Raw genomic sequence first — 22,223 nt, 5'->3', positions numbered from 1 at the left:
TACTTGCCTTGCTCCACCCCCTGCTCCAACCAACACCATGCTAATCGATGCAGCTCTCAGTTGCACCACTGACCAAATTTATTGGCCCCTTGGAAAATGCTTGCGAGTACCCATGGCTTAAATGAATAAACGTGGCTTCAGATATTTTGAAAGCACTGATATTGGAGTCCTCTACCAGGGTCTTTATATTGAATGAGAGAAATTCAGATTGTTTGCAATTTACTTGATTGTTTATGTACTGCTGGCACCACTTCTCTTGAAGCACTATACGCAAGCTTTTTGAAGGTCCCTGGAAAGCCAGCTGCCTGACAGTCATGGGGTGGTGGAGGAAGTGGGCAATGCTTGCAAGGTTTCCTTTTTGTAGTGTTGAAAGCCTGAAACTGTACTGGACAAGTCCCTGCTCCTTGGACTCCTCAGACGCCAGGCTCCTGGTCTACCCCCGTTCCCGATTCGCCTCCCTTGGAGGTAGAGCTTTCTCCACAATCATCCCACAGATCTGCAACAAGCTGCACAACATTCGAAAGGAACACTCCCTGCTTCCTTTCAGAAAAAAACTTAAGACTCTACTCTTCCAGGAGGCTTGGAGCACACGGTAGCGTACCCTCTACTCATCACAACCAACCGCAGACCCCCTCTCACAGCGCTTGGAGACCATTTGTGATAACGCCACTTCCCCACACTTTTCTCGTTAACTCAACTGAGCCATCCAACCCCATCTCCCCTATCCCCACCACCGTCACTAATAACGTGGAACCGATCCAATCTCCTTGCCCTGAAGACCCTCTCTTCAACTCATGGACATCAACCATCACTCCCTACAATCACACTACCCCTATTACACTCAGTCGCCAAACACTCACCATTATCACATCAACTGATCGCACCAGGAGCAACAAACTCACGTAACAATCCCCTCCAGGCCAATCTGAACAGCTGGGTCTCTAACCTCATTCCTCCTGCAACTGAAATCCCCACAGGAACTCCCCACTCTACCCCTGATTATCTGAACCCTCCCTCACAATCTTCCCCTACCACCAACACAGAGCCTGTTCCCCCAACCCTTACTTCCCCCTGGTCTATGTAATTTACAACCCAGTGGTCTCGCTCACCCTTCTATAACTGCACCCTCCCCTTCTGCTGTCGCACTCCCACATACACAACCCACCTTCAACTCTAATCTCTCTGACATGCCCCAGCACTCAGACATTCTTCCTATAATTTCTCTTCCTCCTCACCTGGACGCTAGTCCCACTTCTCCCCTGAACTCCTCGAATGGGAATATTCCAAATCCGGCTCCCTGTGTCCAACCTCTCCCCTCTCCTAATCCCAGGGACCCCACAGGCCCTCCCCTCTCTACCCCTGATAATCAGAACCCTCCCTCACAATCTTCCTCTACCACCTACTCTGACCCTGTTCCCCTGACCCTTACTTCCCCACCTGTCTAACGTCCTTTCCAATCCAGTGGTCTCTTCCCCGCCACCCCCCTTCTACCACTACACACTCCCCTTCCACTGTCGCAATCCCATATTCACAACCTGACTCCACTGCTAATCTGACAATGCCCAGAACTCTGACGTCCTAACTAGAATTTCTCTCCCTCCTCACTTGGACACTAGTCCACTTCTCCTCTGAACTCCTCGAATAGGAACATTACAATTCCGGCTCCCAGTGTACAACCTCTCCTAATCCCTGGGGCTCCATACAATCCCAGACCCTTTTGTTCAAACTCCCTCCATTGACCTAAGTCATTTTTGACCCCTGCCTAAAACCTTAAACTTTTTCAGCTGAATAGCACAGCAACTGAACAGAATGGATCTGAAAATTAACTCCCTTGCTGCTGATTTCCTTTACTTGCAACAAGACTTTCTCAACAGGGCCAAGCCACTGTGCTCCCTCCCCCCGGGTTTTTTGGCTCCTACTCCACTCAATGCATCTCCGATGGCCCCACAGAGCACCCCGCGACCCTCAGTCCTTCAACGAGTCAGGCACTCAGACCCAACGGGGATAGCCAACCCTTTTCGGTACCGAAACCTGATTAGATCGAAGACTCTAACCTCTTTGAACCTGAAGTCGACCTCTTACCACATCCCTGTTATCGGCACTAACCGAATCGAGAATACTGTCCACTTGCCTAGATCCCCTGCTCAATACTCCTCTATCCACCGAACTCCCCCATCATCGAGGCTCACCGCCCTCTCTTGCATGCTCCTAAACTGCAGATCAGCAGTAAAACACACCACTGACATTGCTGAAGCTCTTCTCACTGAAGAAATTTACATCGTTTCCTCACAGAATCCTGGCTCAATGTCCACTCTACCCCCATTCTTGAAATTCTCATCCCTCCAGGGTGCAACATCAGACAAGACAGGCTGATCAAAACTGGGGGGGACTAGCCATCCTTCACAAAACTGGAATACAAATTACCAAACTTAAACCTGCAGAATTCCTATTGTTTAAATACCTCGGTGTCTAACTCGCTGCCATGAGAGCCCACCATTAAATTCCACACCATTTAGCATCCTCCTGGGGAGCGCACCCTTTTCCCCGAAGAACTAACAGACCTAATAACACGGTTCTCCGTGACGGATACTAAGGACATGTTCTTGGGTGACCTAAATATCCATTGGAACGACCTAGAAGAATCCACTGTCCTGAACCTATCCAACCTTATGGAAATGTATAACCTCCAGCAACTCTGCAATAAACCAACTCTCATCAAAGGTGCAACACTAAATGTGATCTTTGTGGGGATGTCAAGGTGAGCTCTTAACCTGTAGCATGCAGGGAGACCACTCTACTCCTTTTGCAGCAAGGTATTCCATAGGGCTGCAGTTTCAATTGGTGCAGTCTTCAGAGGTCAGGCCTTAGATATCTTTGCACAGCAAACCTCCACAGCAGGGCACTTCTTGCTTCAGTAAGTTTCAAGCAGCAGATCTGGAGGGCTCTGCCCCGCTCAGATACTTAGTCAAAATTCTCTGGGTCAACCAGCAGGTCACTCCTGACCAATGAGAGCAGGGCAACTCCTCAGTTAGGACCACATCCTGTAAGTGTGGCATTATTTTGTCCCAGAGGGCACCAATCTTCAAAATCCACAATTGCAGATTTTCCATGAGGCAAGAGCTGGCTAAACGCACCCCCTTGGATGGCTTATTTCCATGGACTCTCCCCCTACCATCTGCACATACCTTCCTTAAGCCTAGCCCTGACTGTCAAGAGTTTAAGAGTGAAACTGAAACTCAGGCCTCCCCTCGGCTGAAATGCCAGAAACCGGTCCTCGGAAGCTTGTTTCCGGTCCAGGGAAGGCGTGGCTTGGCAGTTAAGGCTGGATTGTTGCCATAAGGCACAGGATCAGACTGATTTGCATATGGCCATGTCTGAACTGGGGTGGCAGAGTGGGCTAAAGAACAGTGATGGGTTAAACCCAGATCTGTTGACTGGGTGTGAGTGTTTGATTGCTTCAGATGCTCCGTCCAACACCACCCCCTTTTGTACCATACAAATAATGGCAGCCAAGTGTCAACTTTCATGTGATGCATGATGTCTCCACTAAAGGTCATAGGAGTCATTCTCCCCACCAATGCTGTGATCAAGTTGACACCGCAATCTTATGTCATGAATAGAAGAGAATTGCTGAATGTTATGTTTTGGGTCCTTGGCTTTAGTAGCTATGCCCTTACTACAGGGTTCTTCAATCTGTGCGGCGCGCCCCCCTGGGGGGGTGTGGCGCCATCCCAGGGGGGCGCGGGCTCCACTTCGATCTTCCCTTTGTGCCCGTTTCTTTGTCTGGGTGATTCTCCCAGGAGGGGGCCAATTCACGGAGTCGACAGCGTGTGAGGCAGGGGTCTCCTCTGCTAAAAACGAAAGCAAACACACAGACACGCTTTCAGTTTCAGCAGAGGAGACCCCTTGCCTCCCACTGCAGCTGAAGCTGTCAGCTCTGTGAATTAACCCCCTCCTGGGAGAGTTAGCTCTTCCCAGAAGGGAGAGAAGGTTTCGCAGAGGTTTTGAGGCACGGGCAGGGTGGGCTCTGGTCCAGGGCCCCAGCCTTTCAAGGGGGGGTGGGAGTGAGGGGGAGTTGGGGGGGCGGGAGTCCTTCAGTTATTTTGGGAAGGGAGGGAGAGGTTGCAATCCGGGTTTGGGCCATGAATCGGGACAGTGGGCTCTGGTCTGCGGTCCTGAGGATCTTTGTGTGGGCACCCGGTGTTCAGGGATGTTGGTCTGCAGATTCGAATTTTAATCATAAAAGGTGTGAGGGAGTGGTGGTATATGGGTGGGGGGTGGATGGATGAGTGAGGGGATGGATGGTGAGTGAAGGGGTGAATGCATGGTGGGAGAGGGGATGGATGCATGAGTGGAGGGATGGATGGGAGCGGATGATGTGTGTATGGTTGGAAGGGTGGATGGATGGGTGGAGGGGTGGATGGATCAGTGAAATGGTGGATGGATCGATGGGGGGTGGATGGTGGACGAGTCGGTGGGTGGATGGATGAGAGAGGTGATGGATTGATGTATTGATGGGTGAAGGGATGAATGAATGGATGGATGAGTGAAGGGGTGGATGTGGGGATGGATGGATGGGTGATTGAGGAGGGTGGATGGACAGGGGGATGGATGGAGGAGTGAAGGGGTGGATGAGTGAAGGGGTGGATGAGTGGTCAATGGATGGATTCATGAGTGGATGAGTGGATGGATGAGTGGGTGGATGGGTGAAGGGTGGATGGAGGGATGGGTGAGGGGGGAATGGAGAGAGAGGGGGAGGATGGATGGATGAGTGATGACATGGATGAATGATTGGCAGAGTGGATGGGCAGGTGTGTGCGTGGATGGGTGAGGAGAGGAGCATGGAGATGGATGGGTCAGAGAGTGCATGCATGAGTGGGGGGGAGGGTGGAGAGCGGGATGGATGGGTGGATGGATGAGTGGGGGGTTGAGTGGGAGGACGGATGAGTGACTGGGTGGATGGATGAGTGGGTGGGTGAGAGGGTGGGTGGTTGGATGGATGAGTGGATGGATGGATGGATGAGTTGATGGATGGATGGATGGATGGGTGGCGGCGTGGATGGATGGGTGGAGGAGTGGATGGATGGGTGGAGGAGTGGATGGATGAGTGGAGAAGTGGATGGATGAGTGGAGGAATGGATGAGTGGAGGAGTGGATGGATGAGTGGAGGAGTGGATGGATGAGTGGGAGGATAGCTTGGGTGAATGGTTGGATGGATGGATGGATGGGTGGAAGAGTGGGTGGATGGATGGATGGGTGGAAGAGTGGGTGGATGGATGGGTGGAAGAGTGGGTGGATGGATGGATGGGTGGAAGAGTGGGTGGATTGGTGAGGGGATAGATTGGGTGAAGGGATGGATGGATGGGTGAGGGGGTGGATGGAGGGATGAAGAGGTGAGATGATGGATGGAAGGTGGATGGGTTTGCAAGTGGCTGAAGGGGTTTGGATGTGGATGGGGCTCAGATGGAGGGACGGAATGAATGGTGGGGGAGTTGGTGGATGACAAGGTGTACATGATGGATGGGGAGGGTTGTGATGACTTCCTTTGCTTTCTTGGTGCCATGAGAGCTGTGGTTCAGAGTGGAAGGTATTTGAATTGTTTGGCTGCTCCCTTGCCTATGTGTTACTGTTCTGTATTCTATGTGTGCTCATGTGTGGTATCTATGCATCATGCGTGTGACATTTTGCGTGACGTCCAGCTGCTACTTGAATGTGGGGCCCCCATGGGCAAGGTCGGGTTCCATGTTTTGGGTTCCGCTTGGTGAAGCACCCATGGTGTGTTCCTTATAGTGGGTTCATCACGGCGGTCCTCCCTTTGGTTCACTTGTGCATGGTGCTTTACATCCTACAATGTATTTGTTTATTTGTTGGGGAGTTTGTGAGATTGGGTTCTCAGCACTTGTGGTGTTGAAGACTAGGTACCGTTTAGAACTGGATGTGGAGCACAGCCTGAGGATGGCAGTGGCAGGGATTCACCCACAGATTGAGAGTCTAGGTGTGGCTGGGCACCGGCACACCCGTCACATTCATGTTGGTGGTGTTGTTGTTGATCTGTGTAAGGCAGGGCATCCTAGTGGGGAGAATTTGCGCACATTTTGTCTTGGAGGATTGTGTTTTGAGCTGTCTGGTACGCCGCTGTCGTTTCGTCACACCCACTCACAGGCCTGCAGTTTGCTAGGCACTCTTGTTGTGTTGAGCATTGTTTGCCGGATATGGCCTGTGGTGTGTGCGTGGCAGTCGATCATGTGGTGTGCCGGATTCCCGAGGTTTCTGTCGGGTGGTGGGGGGGCCCAACATCTGGGGGAATTCAGCTGGGGGGGCTCAACCTGGAAAAGTTTGAAGACCTCTGCCTTACTATGACTGTCTAAGATAAGGTTGAATAAGCTGTTGCCCTGTGAAGGTTCTTGTGTGCTGTTCTACTGGTCCTCGTGTCTGAAGGGTCTTGTGTGCTGCTCGAATGGTCCTCTTGTCTGTCTGAAGGGTCTTGTGTGCTGCTCTAATGGTTTTGTCTGAAGGGTCATGTGTTCTGTTCTAATGGTCCTCTTGTCTTGTCTGGAGGTTCTTGTGTGCTGCTCTAATTGTCTTGTCTGGAGGTTCTTGTGTGCTGTTCTAACGGTCCTCTTGTCTACTACAGGAAAGTACCTGGTTCTCTTCTTCTACCCTTTGGACTTCACCTTTGTTTGCCCCACGGAGATCATTGCATTCAGTGACCGCGCAGAGGAGTTCAAGAAGATCAACTGTGAGGTGATTGGCGCCTCTGTGGACTCTCACTTCTGTCACCTGGCCTGGTAAGCCCCCCCCCGACTCACCACCGCCCCACCTACAATTTCTGTCCATGCATCACTTGACAGGCTACACTTCGAAGCATGACCTAGAGCTGCTGGAAAAACCCATGAGAATGTACTGGCGCTGTAGAGTAGTCATGTGTAGGGTCTGCAAAACCTGTTCTATTAACTCTTTAATTTTATTCCATACTGTCCCATTCCCCAACTTTGCCCATGTTAAAAGGTCTTGTTCATGCTGCATGGTCTTGGAGCCATTTTTAAGTATGTGAAACATCGGTTAAACAAGATTTTGCGGTTTTATTGGAGTTGATCATAATGAATGGTGAGCCAAAGTCTAGAACTTCTGGCTGCTGCTTTGTTCAAGCCTGGAACGTTTCTTATGGGAGCGTAAGGTCCAGAGATGAACATAATGAACCCGATACACCACAGTTGCTTTGCTAAATGGTGCTAATTGAAATGTAGTAATTCACGAGCTATTCCTTTACCAACCAGGCCACATCCAGGTGACCACAAGTTTTGGCACAAATGCCAATCATTGGCTTAACTCCAGCGCAGCTGACCTTCTCTGCCAACTGGCTTACGCCCCTCGCGGTTGCCCTCTACCTGTTCCAAGCAGACCTTATCTCACTCTGTGTCCAGGCCATATTCTACCAGGGGCATTGACGGGCAGGCTGCTAGAAGCTTGAGGCCTGCGGCAAGCGCCCTCTGCAGGCCCTCTGGATGTTTCTTCTGTCAGGTACTGGAAGCAACCGTTTTTAGGTAGTAAGCGGTATAAACCCGTAATCTCTTAATGAAGAGTGGGACCATGATTCTAGTTATAAAGGTTAGCTCGATCAGTTTGGCCTAGAAAGGGCTTTTCAAATGCTTTTGTTACTGCAGGATTAGAAAATAGATCAGTGTGGCTGTAGCTAATATATTATGTAGCAAAATATCTGCTTGAATACTATCTTGTGCTTATTTTCTTGTATTGAATATGCACTAATTGAGCCCAGTGTGTTCAGTTTTCTTGTACCTGGCTTGATGCCAAAACTCATTTTGTTTCGTGTTTCAGGACCAACACCCCGCGGAAAGAAGGCGGGCTGGGCACCATGAACATCCCGCTGGCGGCCGACACCAGGCGCACCATTTCACTAGACTATGGGGTCTTGAAAGAGGATGAAGGGATCGCCTACAGGTAAGTCACTTGAACGCAGAGCACCAAAGGATAACCACTATAATCTTCAAGATCTTCTAAATTCTGGTTCATACCACTGCAGTTGCAGAAAGTGCTAACATCTGCTTCAGCATTAACATGAGCAGGCTGAAGTCCTGTCCTACCACACTGTACAGAAATCCCATCTCGCGGCTGACCTCGGGGCCCAGGAGCAAGGATTTGGCTAAAGTGCTCCTGATTGAGCAGAGGTGTTATTGGGTTTTTGGCCTGGAGGAGGTAGACTGTCTCTTCTCTGAGATTTTTAGTGAAGTAATCAGGGTGTTTTCAGATTCATTGCCCTGATGAACTCTCATGGTGCACAGACCTGGGCCTGTGGTTGGATGTGCTATGAAAACAGTAATATTCAAGTTTGTCCTGAAGTGGAGCAATGAGATTAGGCTTGCCAATCTTACGGTTTAACTGTGTCCACAAAGTATTAGTATTTGTAATATGGGTTCCATTTGCAGTACCAACACTTCTATACCTTCTATATGTGCAGTACAATGCAGGGGGCATAGAAAGTAGGAACATTGAAGAGAAACTTTTTTTAATGTGCCTACCTTGGTGGTGAATGTTTGTAGATGTAGACATACCCACAACAGTAGAGGTTAATGGCGTTCTTAATCTCCTTATTAAACATTTCTATTAACATTTGTATGTCTCTGCGTATGCAGATGGCTCCAGACTGCTTCAGCTTGCACATGGAGAACATCCAAGGGGTTGTTTATCAACTTTTTCGATCCTGCAGCTTCTAGTTACTTTAGCTCGCTTTTTTACTAGAGCTCTTATGTGGTTAGGATTCTTCTATGGTGATCTGCAATTGGTTTTATGGTGGGGATATGTGAATCTTGAGGGGCAGGACAGCAATACACATACAGTGGCACCTGTGTCGAGCCCTTCAAGCGCCCATGAATTCATAGGCTGAATCATCGCTGTTACTTAGTGTTTCATGCAGGGCTTCTGATGCAGAGATGAGATGGTCTTGTTGGTCAAATGAGCGGTGCAGTCTGATTCTGCTACTGGTCTTCCCCTTGTCTTAGTTTCTCATAGTGGGCTTGGCTTTCCTTGCTTTTTGATTAGGCTTGTGTACGGTCTTATTAATTACGGTTAGTCTGGTGTTGGAAAAGCGGCGTTTATCCATTGTCGCTGATCTTCGTACTGGTCCATACGTAGGGTGGTACAGGTTCATAAAAATGCATGGAAATTGGTTTTGGGGAGTAGCATGAGCAGAGACTGCTGAGGGTTAGTGTTAAATGGGGATGGTGGAGCACCCAGGTAGGTCCTACACTAAAGACCTGTATCGTGTTTGGTACACAGAGGTGGGTTGACACACTCCATCCCTTAGTCTGTGCAAAGGTATAGACTGTTTTGTTCACACAATTTTGGAAACTCAGTTACATTCATCAGGGTAATTTGTGCTGCAGGATGGTTCTAGCAAAGTGGGGTGTTGCGCACTCCCTGTAGAACAATCTGAACAAGACCCAAATCTCCATTGCAACGGGTGGTGGGGTACAATGTAGTCTGCATGGAGGGCATGGTTGGTTTGCTGTTGGTGGTTGATTGTCCCTATGTTTTCTTTGCAGAGGGCTCTTCATCATCGATGACAAGGGGATCCTGCGTCAGATCACCATCAACGACCTGCCCGTCGGCCGATCTGTGGACGAAACTCTACGTTTGGTGCAGGCGTTCCAACACACTGACAAGTTCGGAGAAGGTAAGCCATCTTTACAGTGACCTACAAGCCGGAGCCCTGCGGTAGTGTCTACTGCACATACAGCCTTGTGTGATCGAGTTCAGTTGCAAGGGAAATTTCCCAAGATCACAAGCTTTTCAACAGGTAGCACAGGTTCTCCACCCCCATTCATGCAGGTGAAGGGTCACGATGTAGTTGGGGTTTGTCTCTTCAGCACCTGGAACTACTGATATTAATGCTCATTGACCTTTAAAGCTCGGTTAAGTGGCTCGTTTAATTTGTACTAGATTTACTAGCAAAAGTAAGATCTGAATCTTTGATTCTTATGGAAGGCCCCTCAGTTATCCAAATTACACGGTTTAGCTTTCACTACAAAATGATATCAGACATGAATCTTTTTCTCTTTTTTTGTAGTGTTTATTTCATCATCTAAACTTAATGTCCAGTGGTCAACCAGTCCTTACAGAGTTTAATGGCCTGTGCAAGGGTCCCAGAACCTTAATGGGGACTCTGTTGTGCAAAGGGTGTTTTATAAATCTCCTTCCATCATTTAGTCCATTCGCTCATGGCGCCATGCGCGTTTCTAGAGCAGAGCACGTCTCTGCTACTTTATGCTCATTTGTGATGTGAATATTTTCCTATCTCTCCTGAGGTGGTGCAATTGTGAGCCACCAGTGTGGAGGAAGCCGCTGTGAACCTACTTTAAGTATAAAACCTGCATCGCCCCTCCACCCCCACTTACAAAAGTAGCAATATTGCAGTGAAGACAGGAATGTTCTGCCCAAATGTTCAACGTTTATAAATGCCTCCTGTAAGCCAACAAAAGGATGCATGTGACTTAGTTAGACTTCAGTGGTGCCAGCAGCGACCTGTCTTTCTCACCAGGATTGTGCAGAAGGCCTTGGAAGATACAGGGTTTAGCACGCTGAGCTAGCTTGGAGTGTGAGTACTCTTATCGGTGCCAAGCATGAATACTAAGCCTGTGCATGTCGAGGGAGAGAGGTCGAATGTGTGCATACAAAATAGCAGCGGGTTAAACAACATGGCGTGAGTTACTTGCGGAACATTAAAACAGATTGCATGAATTCACACCAGCTTCCTTTAGAGCCTGTCTTCTCCATGAGGTAGCACCTGGCCATGCTCCATTTGTGAGTCTCTTTGTGGTACGTGTGTTTCTCGTTTTCCAGATTCATCCATTGATGCCATGGTTTCTGGTCCGATCAGCGAAAATACTCTTCTGGTAAAACTCTCCCTGGTTTAAAATAAATCTGTACTTGGAATATGGGCAAATAGGTGCACGCCCCTTAATTGTGGAGTGATTCCCAGCAATTGCGTACGCGGAGGTTTCCCTTTGAGACCCATTTCATCCGGGAAACTATAGGTGTTGGATGATCAAATGATTGAATGGGTGTTCTCTGTGGTAGCAGTGCCTTGTCCTAGTGATGATCTCTGTAATGTTGAGTTTGTGTTTTGTAGTCCAAACTGCTGCCAACTGGCTGCTTCTGCAATCTTGAACCATACCATCTGTGCACACAAATTGTTAAAATCATACCATGAGTGTATTGCATGTGCAGAGTTGGCACACGTAATTCCACACAAGTTGATGACGGTGGGTATAATTATTCTGGGATGCTTCATTACCACATTCTTCCAAATTTCAGCGAAGAATGGGCAACTACCATGGAAAGGTCTTTCAACACCACTTCCTCCAATATTTGGCATGGGTGACTTTTTCCATGGACCTCTTTATCTAGGTGTACCGTGAAAAATGTGCCTTTAGTGAAGAACACTGGTGCATCATTACTGCAGATTTTGGGTGGAACCCGTTCACCTGCTTCGGAATTCCAAATCTGGATTCCTAGGATCTTACTAATCAGGTGCTTTAGTGATGTGGATGGAGTAGTCTCATTGGTGGTCTGTAGAGCATCTACTGGAGAGGGTGTGAAGGGACCATTTCCTTGCAAGTCATTCCTTTAAGGACTGTGTAGTCCACTTGTGTCAGTCATCCGTTGGATGTTTTTGCTGGACGGTTGTGGTCACTTGACACGGAGGGTCATTCCCGGTGCTGTCCTAGAGCTTTAGTTAATCGGAGGAGTACTTTAGGCTTTGTTGTGGGTAAGTGAACGGTAGAGTGATGTAGGAAGTAAGGGATCTATTTTGCTGTGATCAGGAGTTATTTGGACCAATAGGTCTCAGATGTTTTTTTAAGGCGCTCCTAATCTATTTGGACGTTCTGAGGCTGTGAGTGGACTTTCCACTACCTGGCTACTGGATTATTCAGTTTAAACTTGAAGGGGTTAATAGATGTTGGTCTGATTGGCCTAATGGGATTTTTGGCAGCTTGGCTTTTTCAATCTCTAGTTTTGTGGGATTTCTCAAACATCTTGGCTGAGTCTCGCCCAGATTTGAGATTTCTTCACTCGGTGTGCAGACAAAACCTAGATGTCTGAATCTAACGCGCTAGCTCTGAACACAACTGGGTCCTACACAATGCCACAATATGGGGAGGGGGGGGCACAACTATGCCCACGTTACCCACTGATGTGGGGTTTTGAAACCAAATTGCTTCTGTCGAGAAAATGTCTGAATTAGGAAATTGCGCTGTAGTGACCATTGTGGTACTTTCTGTATGGAACTAGGATCCAAATGGAATGTAGTGAAGTGTACTTGTAGTCTTCCGCGCTGTGAGACTGTAGAGGGTGATGTGATGGATGGATGGAAGTGGCTTCTTTGGCAAGAACTTTTAACAGTGAAGCAAACCTTTCAGTATCTCACAAATCTGGTAGTCTCAAAGTTGAAATTCCTGCTTTCAGATATGTTGTCAACAGACCAGTTTGCACCTTATAGTAGATGACCAACTGCAGAAAAAGTAAATGCCAGATGGCCTGGCATCACAATGCTCTGGAGAGCTGTTCATGCAGATTTGCAGGAAAACCCCATGCTTGGAATTGCCAGCCCACTCTTGTGGCATTTGTTGCGGAGCAGCAAAAGCTGCGAGAATGAGATGGCAAATTCTAACTTTGTGGGTGAATTTGCTTGGGTTTACAGGCAGTCGGTTTTTGCACTTTCCCAGATTTTTTAGCACCTTCTGTGAGCAGCCACAAATCCCACCTCTGTTGCCATGGCTCTGTGAATGTGGTCTTGCAACTACGTGGCTTTCTTGTGCAATTGTTGGATGCTTTCCTGTGCTCACAATGAACGTCCTCATTTTGGTAGACTGCATGGAGTCTTGCAGGGCATTTGCAAAAAGTTTAATTGCTAGTCTAAGACTGCCTAGACTAATGTGTTGTAGCCTGATCCTCCACGGTATGTGACCATGGTTCTGTGCCACTTCTCCCGCCGGGTCTTCTGTGGATGGTAACTTCTCCTGATTTCAGTCTTTGCTCATTGTCTGAAGACTGTACGGTAACAATATTCAGTGGGCTGCCCAGAGCCGGAGTATGGCGGCCATTAAATAGATCAACTGGTATAGTATGGAGTGAATGTAGCCGAAGGTGGCAGCCATATTGGGTGTTACTTTGAAGAAACCTATTCCTTAATGGCCTGAACTAAAACCCTGGTCTCTAGGATCTGAATGCTTGTTTCCAGTTGGAAGTATAGCCCAACAGGCCTTTAGATCCTACAGCAGCTTAGCTTTTAAATATGCAGTCCTGCTGCTCCTTTCATTTATGCTCCAGGCAGTAGGTAGTGTGGATTACATGTGCCCTTCAAGCCGAATATGGATCATTCTTGTTCAAGGAAAGATTCTGAAAATTTGTGCTTTGCATATTCCCCTTGCGTTGAATCTGGGTGAATGATTTTAAGAATTGAGCGCAGACTAGTTTTTTGCCGTCAAGTGAATTGTGATTGTCTTGTATATTAGGCAGCCTTGGTCCAACAGACCTTTATTAGGTAATCTACTGCTGTTAAAGATTTTACATATTCATTTAATTTCTCATTTCAGTGTGCCCAGCTGGCTGGAAACCCGGAAGTGATACCATCAAGCCAGAAGTTTCAAAAAGCAAAGATTACTTCTCCAAGCAAAAAGCATGATAAAAAGCGTGATAAATGTGATGTACTGTAACCACATAATGTCCGTCACTGTCATAGGTGTGCCGCAACAGTTTGTTGGGGAGCCATGCGGGTCTACTCAAGGCTTCTAGTCAAAGGCCTAGGTTTGTGTCTAGTTTTGATCCTAGTTTAGCCTTACAGCTGCTGTAACTTTTGTGCTTTGACATTTGATAGGACCTTGTCTAACGTGTACTGTAAATGCTGTAGCGGTCCGTACAGCACGGCCTCTGATCTACTGTTGTGTATACAAAGGGAGCAGCTATTTTATAACACTATTAAACTTGATTACAAAAATGTTTGTGTTTATTTCTGCATTGAACTATTGGGGTTGGTGTAAGCAAGTAGTTTATCCATACTAATATAGTAGTAGTAAGCTTTATTTCGATATAAAAGCAGAACATTATAACATAAAACAATTTAACAGTAAACAAGACAAAGCAACCTACATTTCATTTTTTTTTAAAAAAGCATCACATCGTATTCCACGATTAAAAAGCATTAAATAGACAAAAATAGAAGGGAACACATTATTGGATCATCAGTTGTTTCGCGGTTCTTATGTGCCAAGCCCAGCCTAGGAATTTTGCCAAACAAATGGCAAAAAAGGGTCTAGCATCTGAAAGCAATATTCTTATGGCTTCCAAATGTGAGCGAGTTCCCAGGCTCCTACAAAGAGGCTTCAACCACCTCCGTCTAGGGGCCACATAGACTCTACACTCAAACAGCAAGTGGGCAACAGATTCAACTTTTAGCTCACAGAATGGGCAATAGGGTACAGTTTGCAGGGGTGGTTTCCAGGTAGAGGTAAACTGGCATAAAGGTAGTACCCCGACCCTGAATTTAAAATACAATGCTCTGTCGTGTGAACTATGGATCAGATCCAAATAGGGTTCCCTATAGGGCATTTCTTTTACTATCAAGAAATTGGCAACAGATTTGGGATGATTTGTTTTGCCTACTCTCTCATTGTCCACCCATGACCAATAGGCCTTCTTTAGTACTTGTTTTGAGGGTGCTGTTTTATTTTCCCACGCAGCTCCTAGGCCCAGCTTATACAGAAGCCTCTTGACCTCCCTAAGCCAGGAGACCTTATGCCAACCTGGTAGAGCCAATAGATCATTTAGGGCATCTGCATAGCTGTGGAGTTCAGGGACATTCCAAATTCTGGACCATAATAAAAGGGGGCGTAATTTAGCTTGCTCACAGATTCGGCGGGTACCTGCGTCAAGCAAAAGGGGGATTGTGGGAGTACTGTGGGGTAGCCTCATCAGATCTTTATGAAATTTATTTTCTAAGTGGGCCAAAGTGTCCACTCTCTGAGTGCCCCCAAAGTTCTGCGCCATACAGTGATGCACTCACAACCCTTCCCCTGTAGATATCAAGAAGTGCCCCAATTGGTTTTGTGGAGGAAGCACGCTGTTCTTTAAGCAGGGCACCAACAACCCTCTTGTGGGTCAAACACTTTTTGGTGGTGTGCCTTCCAACTCATACTATCGCTAAGACGTATGCCCAGATAGTCAAATTCTTTGACTCTTTCTAATGGAACAGAGTCTAGAACGGGGGGTTTAACAGATTTCTTGGGGGGGTTGAGGACAAGGAATTTGGTCTTACCGATGTTTATAGCCAGTCCCTTGGTGTCACAGAAGGCCTTGAAACTGGAGAGCAATGACTGTATTCCCGCAGGTGATTTCGAAATAGTAGTTTATCTATACTAATATAATAGAGAGCCAAAAACCTTTGAGGCGGGTAATCTCAGGAACCACAGCACCAATCACAACAGCCAATACAGCGTTGGAAAGGGCAGTTACAGCAGAAGGACATAGGCTATGCAGACGCCCACCATATACATTTAAAGTAAAAGAACCGTGCCAGCAAAGTAGTCCCTTGTGGGCGTGTCTGCGTTGTGCTGTGGGCTTGTGCTGGGGGGGGCGTGAAATGCTGGGGGCGTGTGCTACGTTCCGCCCTTTGGGCTGGACTGTTGCCATGAGGCACAGGGTCAAGGCTGATTTGCATATGGCCATGTCTGAACTGGGGTGGTGTGGGGTGGTGTGGAGTGCAAAAAAACGATGGATTTAGGCCCAGATCGCTGTACTGGGGTGAATGTATGACATTGTTCTGCATTCTGTCTATCTGTTTTTGCATTTGTCACCCCGAGTGGGATGGGTATGCTCAGACGTGAGTCCCATGCTCTCCACACCGCCGGAGACAAGCTATCCTGGCTGAAGACGGCTGATAGCCAGAAATTGGTCCTAGGATGCTTGAGTCTGGTCCAGGAAAGACATGGCTTGGCAGTTCGGCCTGGAATGTTCCCATGAGGCACAGGGTCAAGGCTGAGGTGGTGTGGAGTGCAAAAAAAATGATGGATTTAGGCCCAGATCTCTGTATTGGGGTGAATGTATGACCTTGTTCTGCATTCTGTCCAACTGTTTATACATTCCACCCTTCATGTCATGTCTCATATCGTGTGCTGGGGGTGTGGGTGGGTGCGGGGCGCGCATTGTATCAAATATTTCATTGTTTTTTCTTCCTAGGTTCTATACATTCCAGCTCCGGGTGTTCACCCTGCTCCCTTTAAATACCCCTGCACCCCATAATCAAAACCCACCCGTACTCCTTAAAATACCCCAACACCCTTAAACACTAACCCATCTTAACCCTATAAATATACCCTGTACCAAAACTCAAACCTATACCTAAAAATACCCCTGTACCCCAAAACCCAAACCTACCCCTAAACCTAGCCCTGAACCATTAAAATAACCCTGTACCCCAAAACCCAAACCTACTGCTGAACCCTAAAATACCCCTGTACCCCAAAACCTAGCCCTGGACCCTAAAAATACCCCTATACCCCAAAACCTAGCCCTGAACCCTAAAAATACACATGTACCCAAAACCCATACCTATCCCTAAACGCTAAAACTACCCCTATACCCCATAACCCAAAACTAAATCTGAACCTTTAAAATACCCAAACACCCCAAAATATATACAACAGTACCCCAAAACATATACCCCTATACCTATACTTACCTTATCCGAACATTAAAAAAACATGCTTTTACCATTCATGCATTTACAACAAATTTCGTTGTAAATGTATGCGTGGTAAAAGCATATGCCATGCATTATAATGGCATTGCGGAGTCATGGTACTTTAATAATAAAGTATGCAGAGTGATGGTCTGCGGAAAAATTTGCGGAATAATGAGTGTTTACCCTCCCCGGTAAGTACATTACCACATCTCCAGCAACATACTCATATTTTTTCACCACCAATTTGAAAAATGCACAGGGGTCTCATTGATGGCCAGCACCGACATACACTTTTAGACACACATCCTGCCACAAGTTCTAGAATTGCGAACTTTAGAGCTGGGGAGCTACGTTTGAATCTCGGCATCAGGTCAACATCCTGTGATTCCAGGCAAATTGCTTTGTCTCCCCGTGCCTACCACAAATTAATGTGTTCTTCTGTAATGTAAATTGTGCTCATGCCATGTTGTAGAGTTCGCGCTATATAATATTGCAAGGAAAAATAAAGTAGGGAAACTCTAGTTCATACACTACTGAACGCGCACTCTTAAGTGCATCAGCAGTGCACTGTGAATTGGAGCATTTCACAGGCCTGTCACAGATAAGAAATGCTCTCAAAATGAAATCCTACAAAACCATATACTACTGGCCGGCAGCAATTCATACCCGGACAACGTCTGGACGGGCTGCTAGTATTTTATAAGGTGCTAGGTACCTTACTTTGGGGGGTGTGCGCGTGTTGACACACTTTCAATGGTGATTGCCACACTCCTGGGGAGTTCAATCATTACATAACTTGACCAGTAATCTCAAGACTGGTTCTGCACAGTTGACTGGCTGTTCTGCTGCCGCGTTTTGTATGCAGTAGTGATCTTTTTAACTATGACTTCAAACTTTGTACGGTAACCAAGTTCTGGTCAAGGTATAGAGTGCTGTGACTATGCATGACTGTGCTATGTTGAGGATGCATAATTTCTGATAACCAAAAATCACATTGTCTTACTTGCATGTTGCGTGAACAAAACTCATGTCGGATCCATCCTTGCTCAACCAACTGAACAAGTCCAAGAGCTTAAATACTCCAAGTTATGGAATTCGCTATAGACCACTTTGGAAGTGTTAGGCATACAACTGTTATCGAACACACCAGCACAGTGCCCAAAGTAGTAAGATATGTTCAACTTAAGTCTTTAGGATAGCCATGCATTTGTCATCCGACAAGTACCACAGATGCTCCGTAGTAGTTGCTGAATCTTGCATCAAATCAAGCAATCTGGTCCTTAATTGTATACACAATTCCTTGGATTTTGTTAACCATTATTTTGATTCACTATGATGGTTCCTTAACTGAGCGTGACCTTCATGGCCTTTCATTGAATCCTCTCCGAAACCAGACTTGGCAACACCCATAGGTTTTGCTTAAGTGAGCTATTGGCTTTGTAATGTCCTTTAGCCATGCTCTACACCAGCCAAGGTTACTGAAAAGACTTGCTAATAACAAGCCAGTCATGAAAGCGACATATCATTAACAAGCATCTTGAAAGCTTGCTTAAATTTAAGCGTTAAGATGATGCATTTAATTAGTCATATCTTCAGATTTGTTGTGTACTTAGGAACCAATGGTCCACACACAAATGTCCATTTGGTAAAAAGGTGTCCCAAAATGTGTGCTCGGTCAGTGAAATAACGAACTGCCACAAGTCTAACACTGTTGAGCATTGAGGTACTTTTTTTCTCTTTTGTCGAGGGACTGTCGCTTCTCACTGCGAAGCAGTGAGGGGCGGAGTCCCGAAGAATTAATGTTTTGGAGTTAGGGGCTTTGAACCCGCCTCTCTCCTCCATTCTCCTCCATTGGCTGGCTTCCTAAACGGAGGCCAGCCATTGGAGGAGAATGGAGTCACTCCAATAAAGCCCGTCTTTCGGATTCGGGAGCGTTTTTTTTTTTTCGTTGTTTACCCCTGTGACGTCACTCAGAACCCAAAATCACACCCCAGAATCCGAAATTTTCAGAAGCTTTGTGGCCGCCATTTTGGTTCCCTGAGGAGTCCGCATCTCTGATTTCCTTTCCTCCCCAGTCAGTCGGGGCTCCTGTGCAGTTCGGGGTCATATTTCCGCACTCCTGGCTCACTTCGGTCCCCCGCGATCCCCCTTCCAAGTTCCCTTCTGCCCTTACCTCTGCGGCTCGAGTGTGCCTTCCCTCCTGAGAGCATGCACGGCAAGAAGCACTAGCCTGCAGCGCCGCCATTTCAGCGTGTTAGCAGGAAACGACAGGCTGCTTCTGTCTGAGCCAGAAGGGGGTCGGGGAGAGGGGTCCCCAAGAGCAGCAGCCAGGATGTCTGATCTCCTTCCTTGCTCCCCCACCAGATCGGTGGCCTGCATGCCCTGTCCCAGTGTCTGCACAAGCACTGCCGAGCTGGCACAGCCTGTGTGGGAGGACGGCTGGCTGTGCAGCAGGAAATCGCCTTCATTTTCCACACCCCACCGTTGGCCACACAGGACATGAAACCGGGATCTCGGAGCTTTAGGGGAGTCGCTGTCACTGCTTTTCTATTTTCCTCATTTTTTTCTGCACATGGCATGCTGTTTGCTCGGTGGAAGGTGATCGACTTTTTAATAAATTGTCTAAAACTATCCCATGCATTGTCTCCCTTCTCGAATGCCGTTCCCCAATGTCCACAAATTCCCTAGTAAAATAGCTTATTGTGGTAGGTACCGCTGTCTAATCTTCTGATCACTATTTTGGCAGCCTTTGACATAACTTGTATGTGTAAAGCGCTCACTCAGGAAACGACCGGCTGCTCCTGTCTGAGCCAGCTGGAGGACGGGGGTCGGGGTAGAGGGGTCCCCGGATGCAGCAGCCAGGATGTCCGATCTCCTTCCTTGCTCCCCCACCGCGTCATATTATGCATGTTTAGGGTGTAGTTTAAGATCCCCAGAGGCTATTCTTTGGGTTACAAGTTATAAGAATTGTTACTGGATGCCTGTTCCTATACCCGAGCAACAGTCATCTGCTACCTTAGGCTAATCCGTTGTCTAGTTGGTTGACTACAACTCCCAGGATGCAGCAGGCCGACAAATGATGCCGGGGGCTGGGATCTTGGTGTTTCGAGTGGCATTTCTTCCTTGAAACGAACAGACCCTGGCTCCCAAGGAAGTGGTTTGTGCGTTCAATGGGCAGGCACAGAATTGCCTTCTTTACAAAGATCTTGGTTTTCTCTACACTGTTTGATACCTCACTTAAGGCGTTTCCAAAACGTTGTAAATGTCAGCTGTTACTTGTACCCAAATAAGTGATACTTAATTTAAAGAACTAAGAGTGGCGAAAGTGCGAGTTTCCCTTGTAGACTGTATGCAGAATTGACAAACTTGTATTTTTGGGGGCGCTGTGTATTAAATACAACATTGAGTTGGGAAGGTTGTCTTTCTGTGTGTGTATGTATGCTTCTTTTGGTAGGGTCGGCTTATTTACCGGTCTTTACAATTGTTTGTGATGCTACCCACAGTGCAGGGCTGCTGCATCCAGACTGCCCTGGTACTCTGCAGCATGGAGCACCCCTTGACTCTTCCATGTGATATCACCAAGCGCTGTGTGTTTGGCTGTCGCTCAGGAACTTTAGGTGCTGGAAGATCATTGGCCTAGTTGGTGAAACCCAGATCATACCATTTGCAGTTTCTGGTTTTAATGCCCAGAATTGGGCAAATATTCTACTTTAGATCCCGAGTAACTTCTCGCCCCTCCAGATACATTCCCCCGAAATCTGGTCCACCCAGGATGACGCCATTAGACTCCGAATGTGGGTAATAGTTTAGTTTCATGTTCATTTTCGTTTCCAATGGCTTAGCTACTGGCTGAGTTCTGCTTGTTCGCTTTACTGAATTGTGTGGTCCTGGGCAAACGCCATATGACTGACAACATCAGTCCGACCTCCTTCTTCACAAACCAGCAGCCCTTGGGACAGAGGACAAGGCGTCCAGGATTTGTCGGCGCAGTCTCAGTTTGTCACCAGTTGTCCTGGCAGATTTCTGCTAATTTAGCTAATTTATGTTCTGGGTTTCAGAGGGGTAAAATAAAACGAGGGATACACTTTTTTATGAGTTCCAAGGCAGTACTTTGTGTTGGCAATTATTAATAAGCAGTTTTAACGGGCATGATACTGGGTTTAAAAATGTTTCATTTAAATTATTTGGTACCACATTCTCTGTTTCTATATTGATGAGCTCTGTCATTTTAAGTCTTTCTGTGCTCTTCGAGTGATGTATACCAGTTTTTCTATTTTTGTGAAATGTCTTTTTTTTCAAAATCAAGTCACCCTAGCCTGGAGTACCAAATGCTATAGTATATATATAAAAAAAATCTATTTATGGTAGGAAGAGCAATGTTATTAATGGCCTGTTTGAATTAATCTCAGCCACTGGCAGTCACTCTGGCCGCATTCCAATCTATTATTTTTATCCCACCAGTTCACCTTAGTTTGGACCCAGCAATATGCAAATCTTTCTTGACCACTGGAACAGTCCAGCTATAACTGCTGCGCTGGGTCTAAACTGAGGTGGCATGGTGTGCAAAAAATGGCATGGAATGTGGCCCAAGTGATTATCAGAGGCTTAGATTAATTCACATTCCATCCATCACTCTTTGTGTATTTGAGTGTCTAGGTGGGATGGGTGTGCCCCGATGTGGGTCCCCTACATACTGTGCCAATGGAACCAAACTATGCCTGTCTGAGCCCAATTGGGGAAAAACAGGTCCTGGTTTGCTTGAGGACCTGGGGCATGGCAGTCCCTGCGGCTCCCATTGGAGCAGGCTCAAGACTGATTTGCATAGGACTAGCTCCAAATGGAGGTGGCATTGTATGTAACATAACGATGGATTGCAGTGCGACCTGAGTGATTACTAATGGTTGAGACTAGTGCAAGCATTCAATCCTTTACTGTTTTATACACTAAAGATATTTACATTTGGTTGATAAAATCTCAATCAATGACTCTTCAATCAATCAAAGACATTTATAGAGCGCACTACTTACCCGTAGGGTCTCAAGGCGCTTAGGGGGGGGGGGGGGGGGGGAGTGCCGTTACTGCTCGAACAGCCAGGTCTTGAGCTTCTTCCTGAAAGAGAGGTGGTCTTGGGTCAGGCGCAGGTCGGTCGGGAGGGAGTTCCGGGTCTTGGCGGCCAGGTAGGAGAAGGATCTTCCTCCTGTTGTCGCTCTACGGATGCGTGGGACGGCGGCGAGGGCGTGGCTGGCTGATCGGAGGTGGCGTTTGGGAGTGTAGAAGTTGATTCGGTTGTTGAGGTAGCTCGGGCCTTGATCGTGTAGGGCTTTGTGTGCGTGGGTGAGGAGACGGAAGGTGATTCTTTTATTGACGGGGAGCCAGTGCAGGTCTCTCAGGTGTCCGGAGATGTGGCTGTTACGTGGGATGTCGAGGATGAGTCTGGCTGTAGCGTTCTGGATCTGCTGAAGTCTCT

The 22,223-nt window shown here is 47.2% G+C and overlaps 1 protein-coding gene across 2 annotated transcripts in view; it reads left to right on the top strand.

Moving 5' to 3' along the window:
* LOC147736402 (peroxiredoxin) overlaps window positions 1–14,014 on the top strand; it is a 38,756-nt gene extending 24,742 nt beyond the window's left edge. For both annotated transcript variants that reach the window (XM_086953144.1, XM_086953145.1), the window contains exons 3-6: window positions 6,635–6,788; window positions 7,837–7,959; window positions 9,561–9,691; window positions 13,614–14,014. In XM_086953144.1, the coding sequence (XP_086809270.1) occupies window positions 6,635–6,788; window positions 7,837–7,959; window positions 9,561–9,691; window positions 13,614–13,702 (497 nt within the window). In that variant the 3' untranslated portion in view covers window positions 13,703–14,014. The remainder of the gene's footprint in view (window positions 1–6,634; window positions 6,789–7,836; window positions 7,960–9,560; window positions 9,692–13,613) is intronic.
* Window positions 14,015–22,223: the final 8,209 nt, after the last annotated feature.

Source organism: Lissotriton vulgaris, chromosome 1_2, assembly GCF_964263255.1.
Source record: "Lissotriton vulgaris chromosome 1_2, aLisVul1.2, whole genome shotgun sequence".
In the NCBI taxonomy this organism is placed as follows: Eukaryota; Metazoa; Chordata; class Amphibia; order Caudata; family Salamandridae; genus Lissotriton; species Lissotriton vulgaris.
The sequence above is the reverse complement of the archived record's forward strand: the minus strand, read 5'-3'. Positions and strand labels throughout refer to the sequence as shown.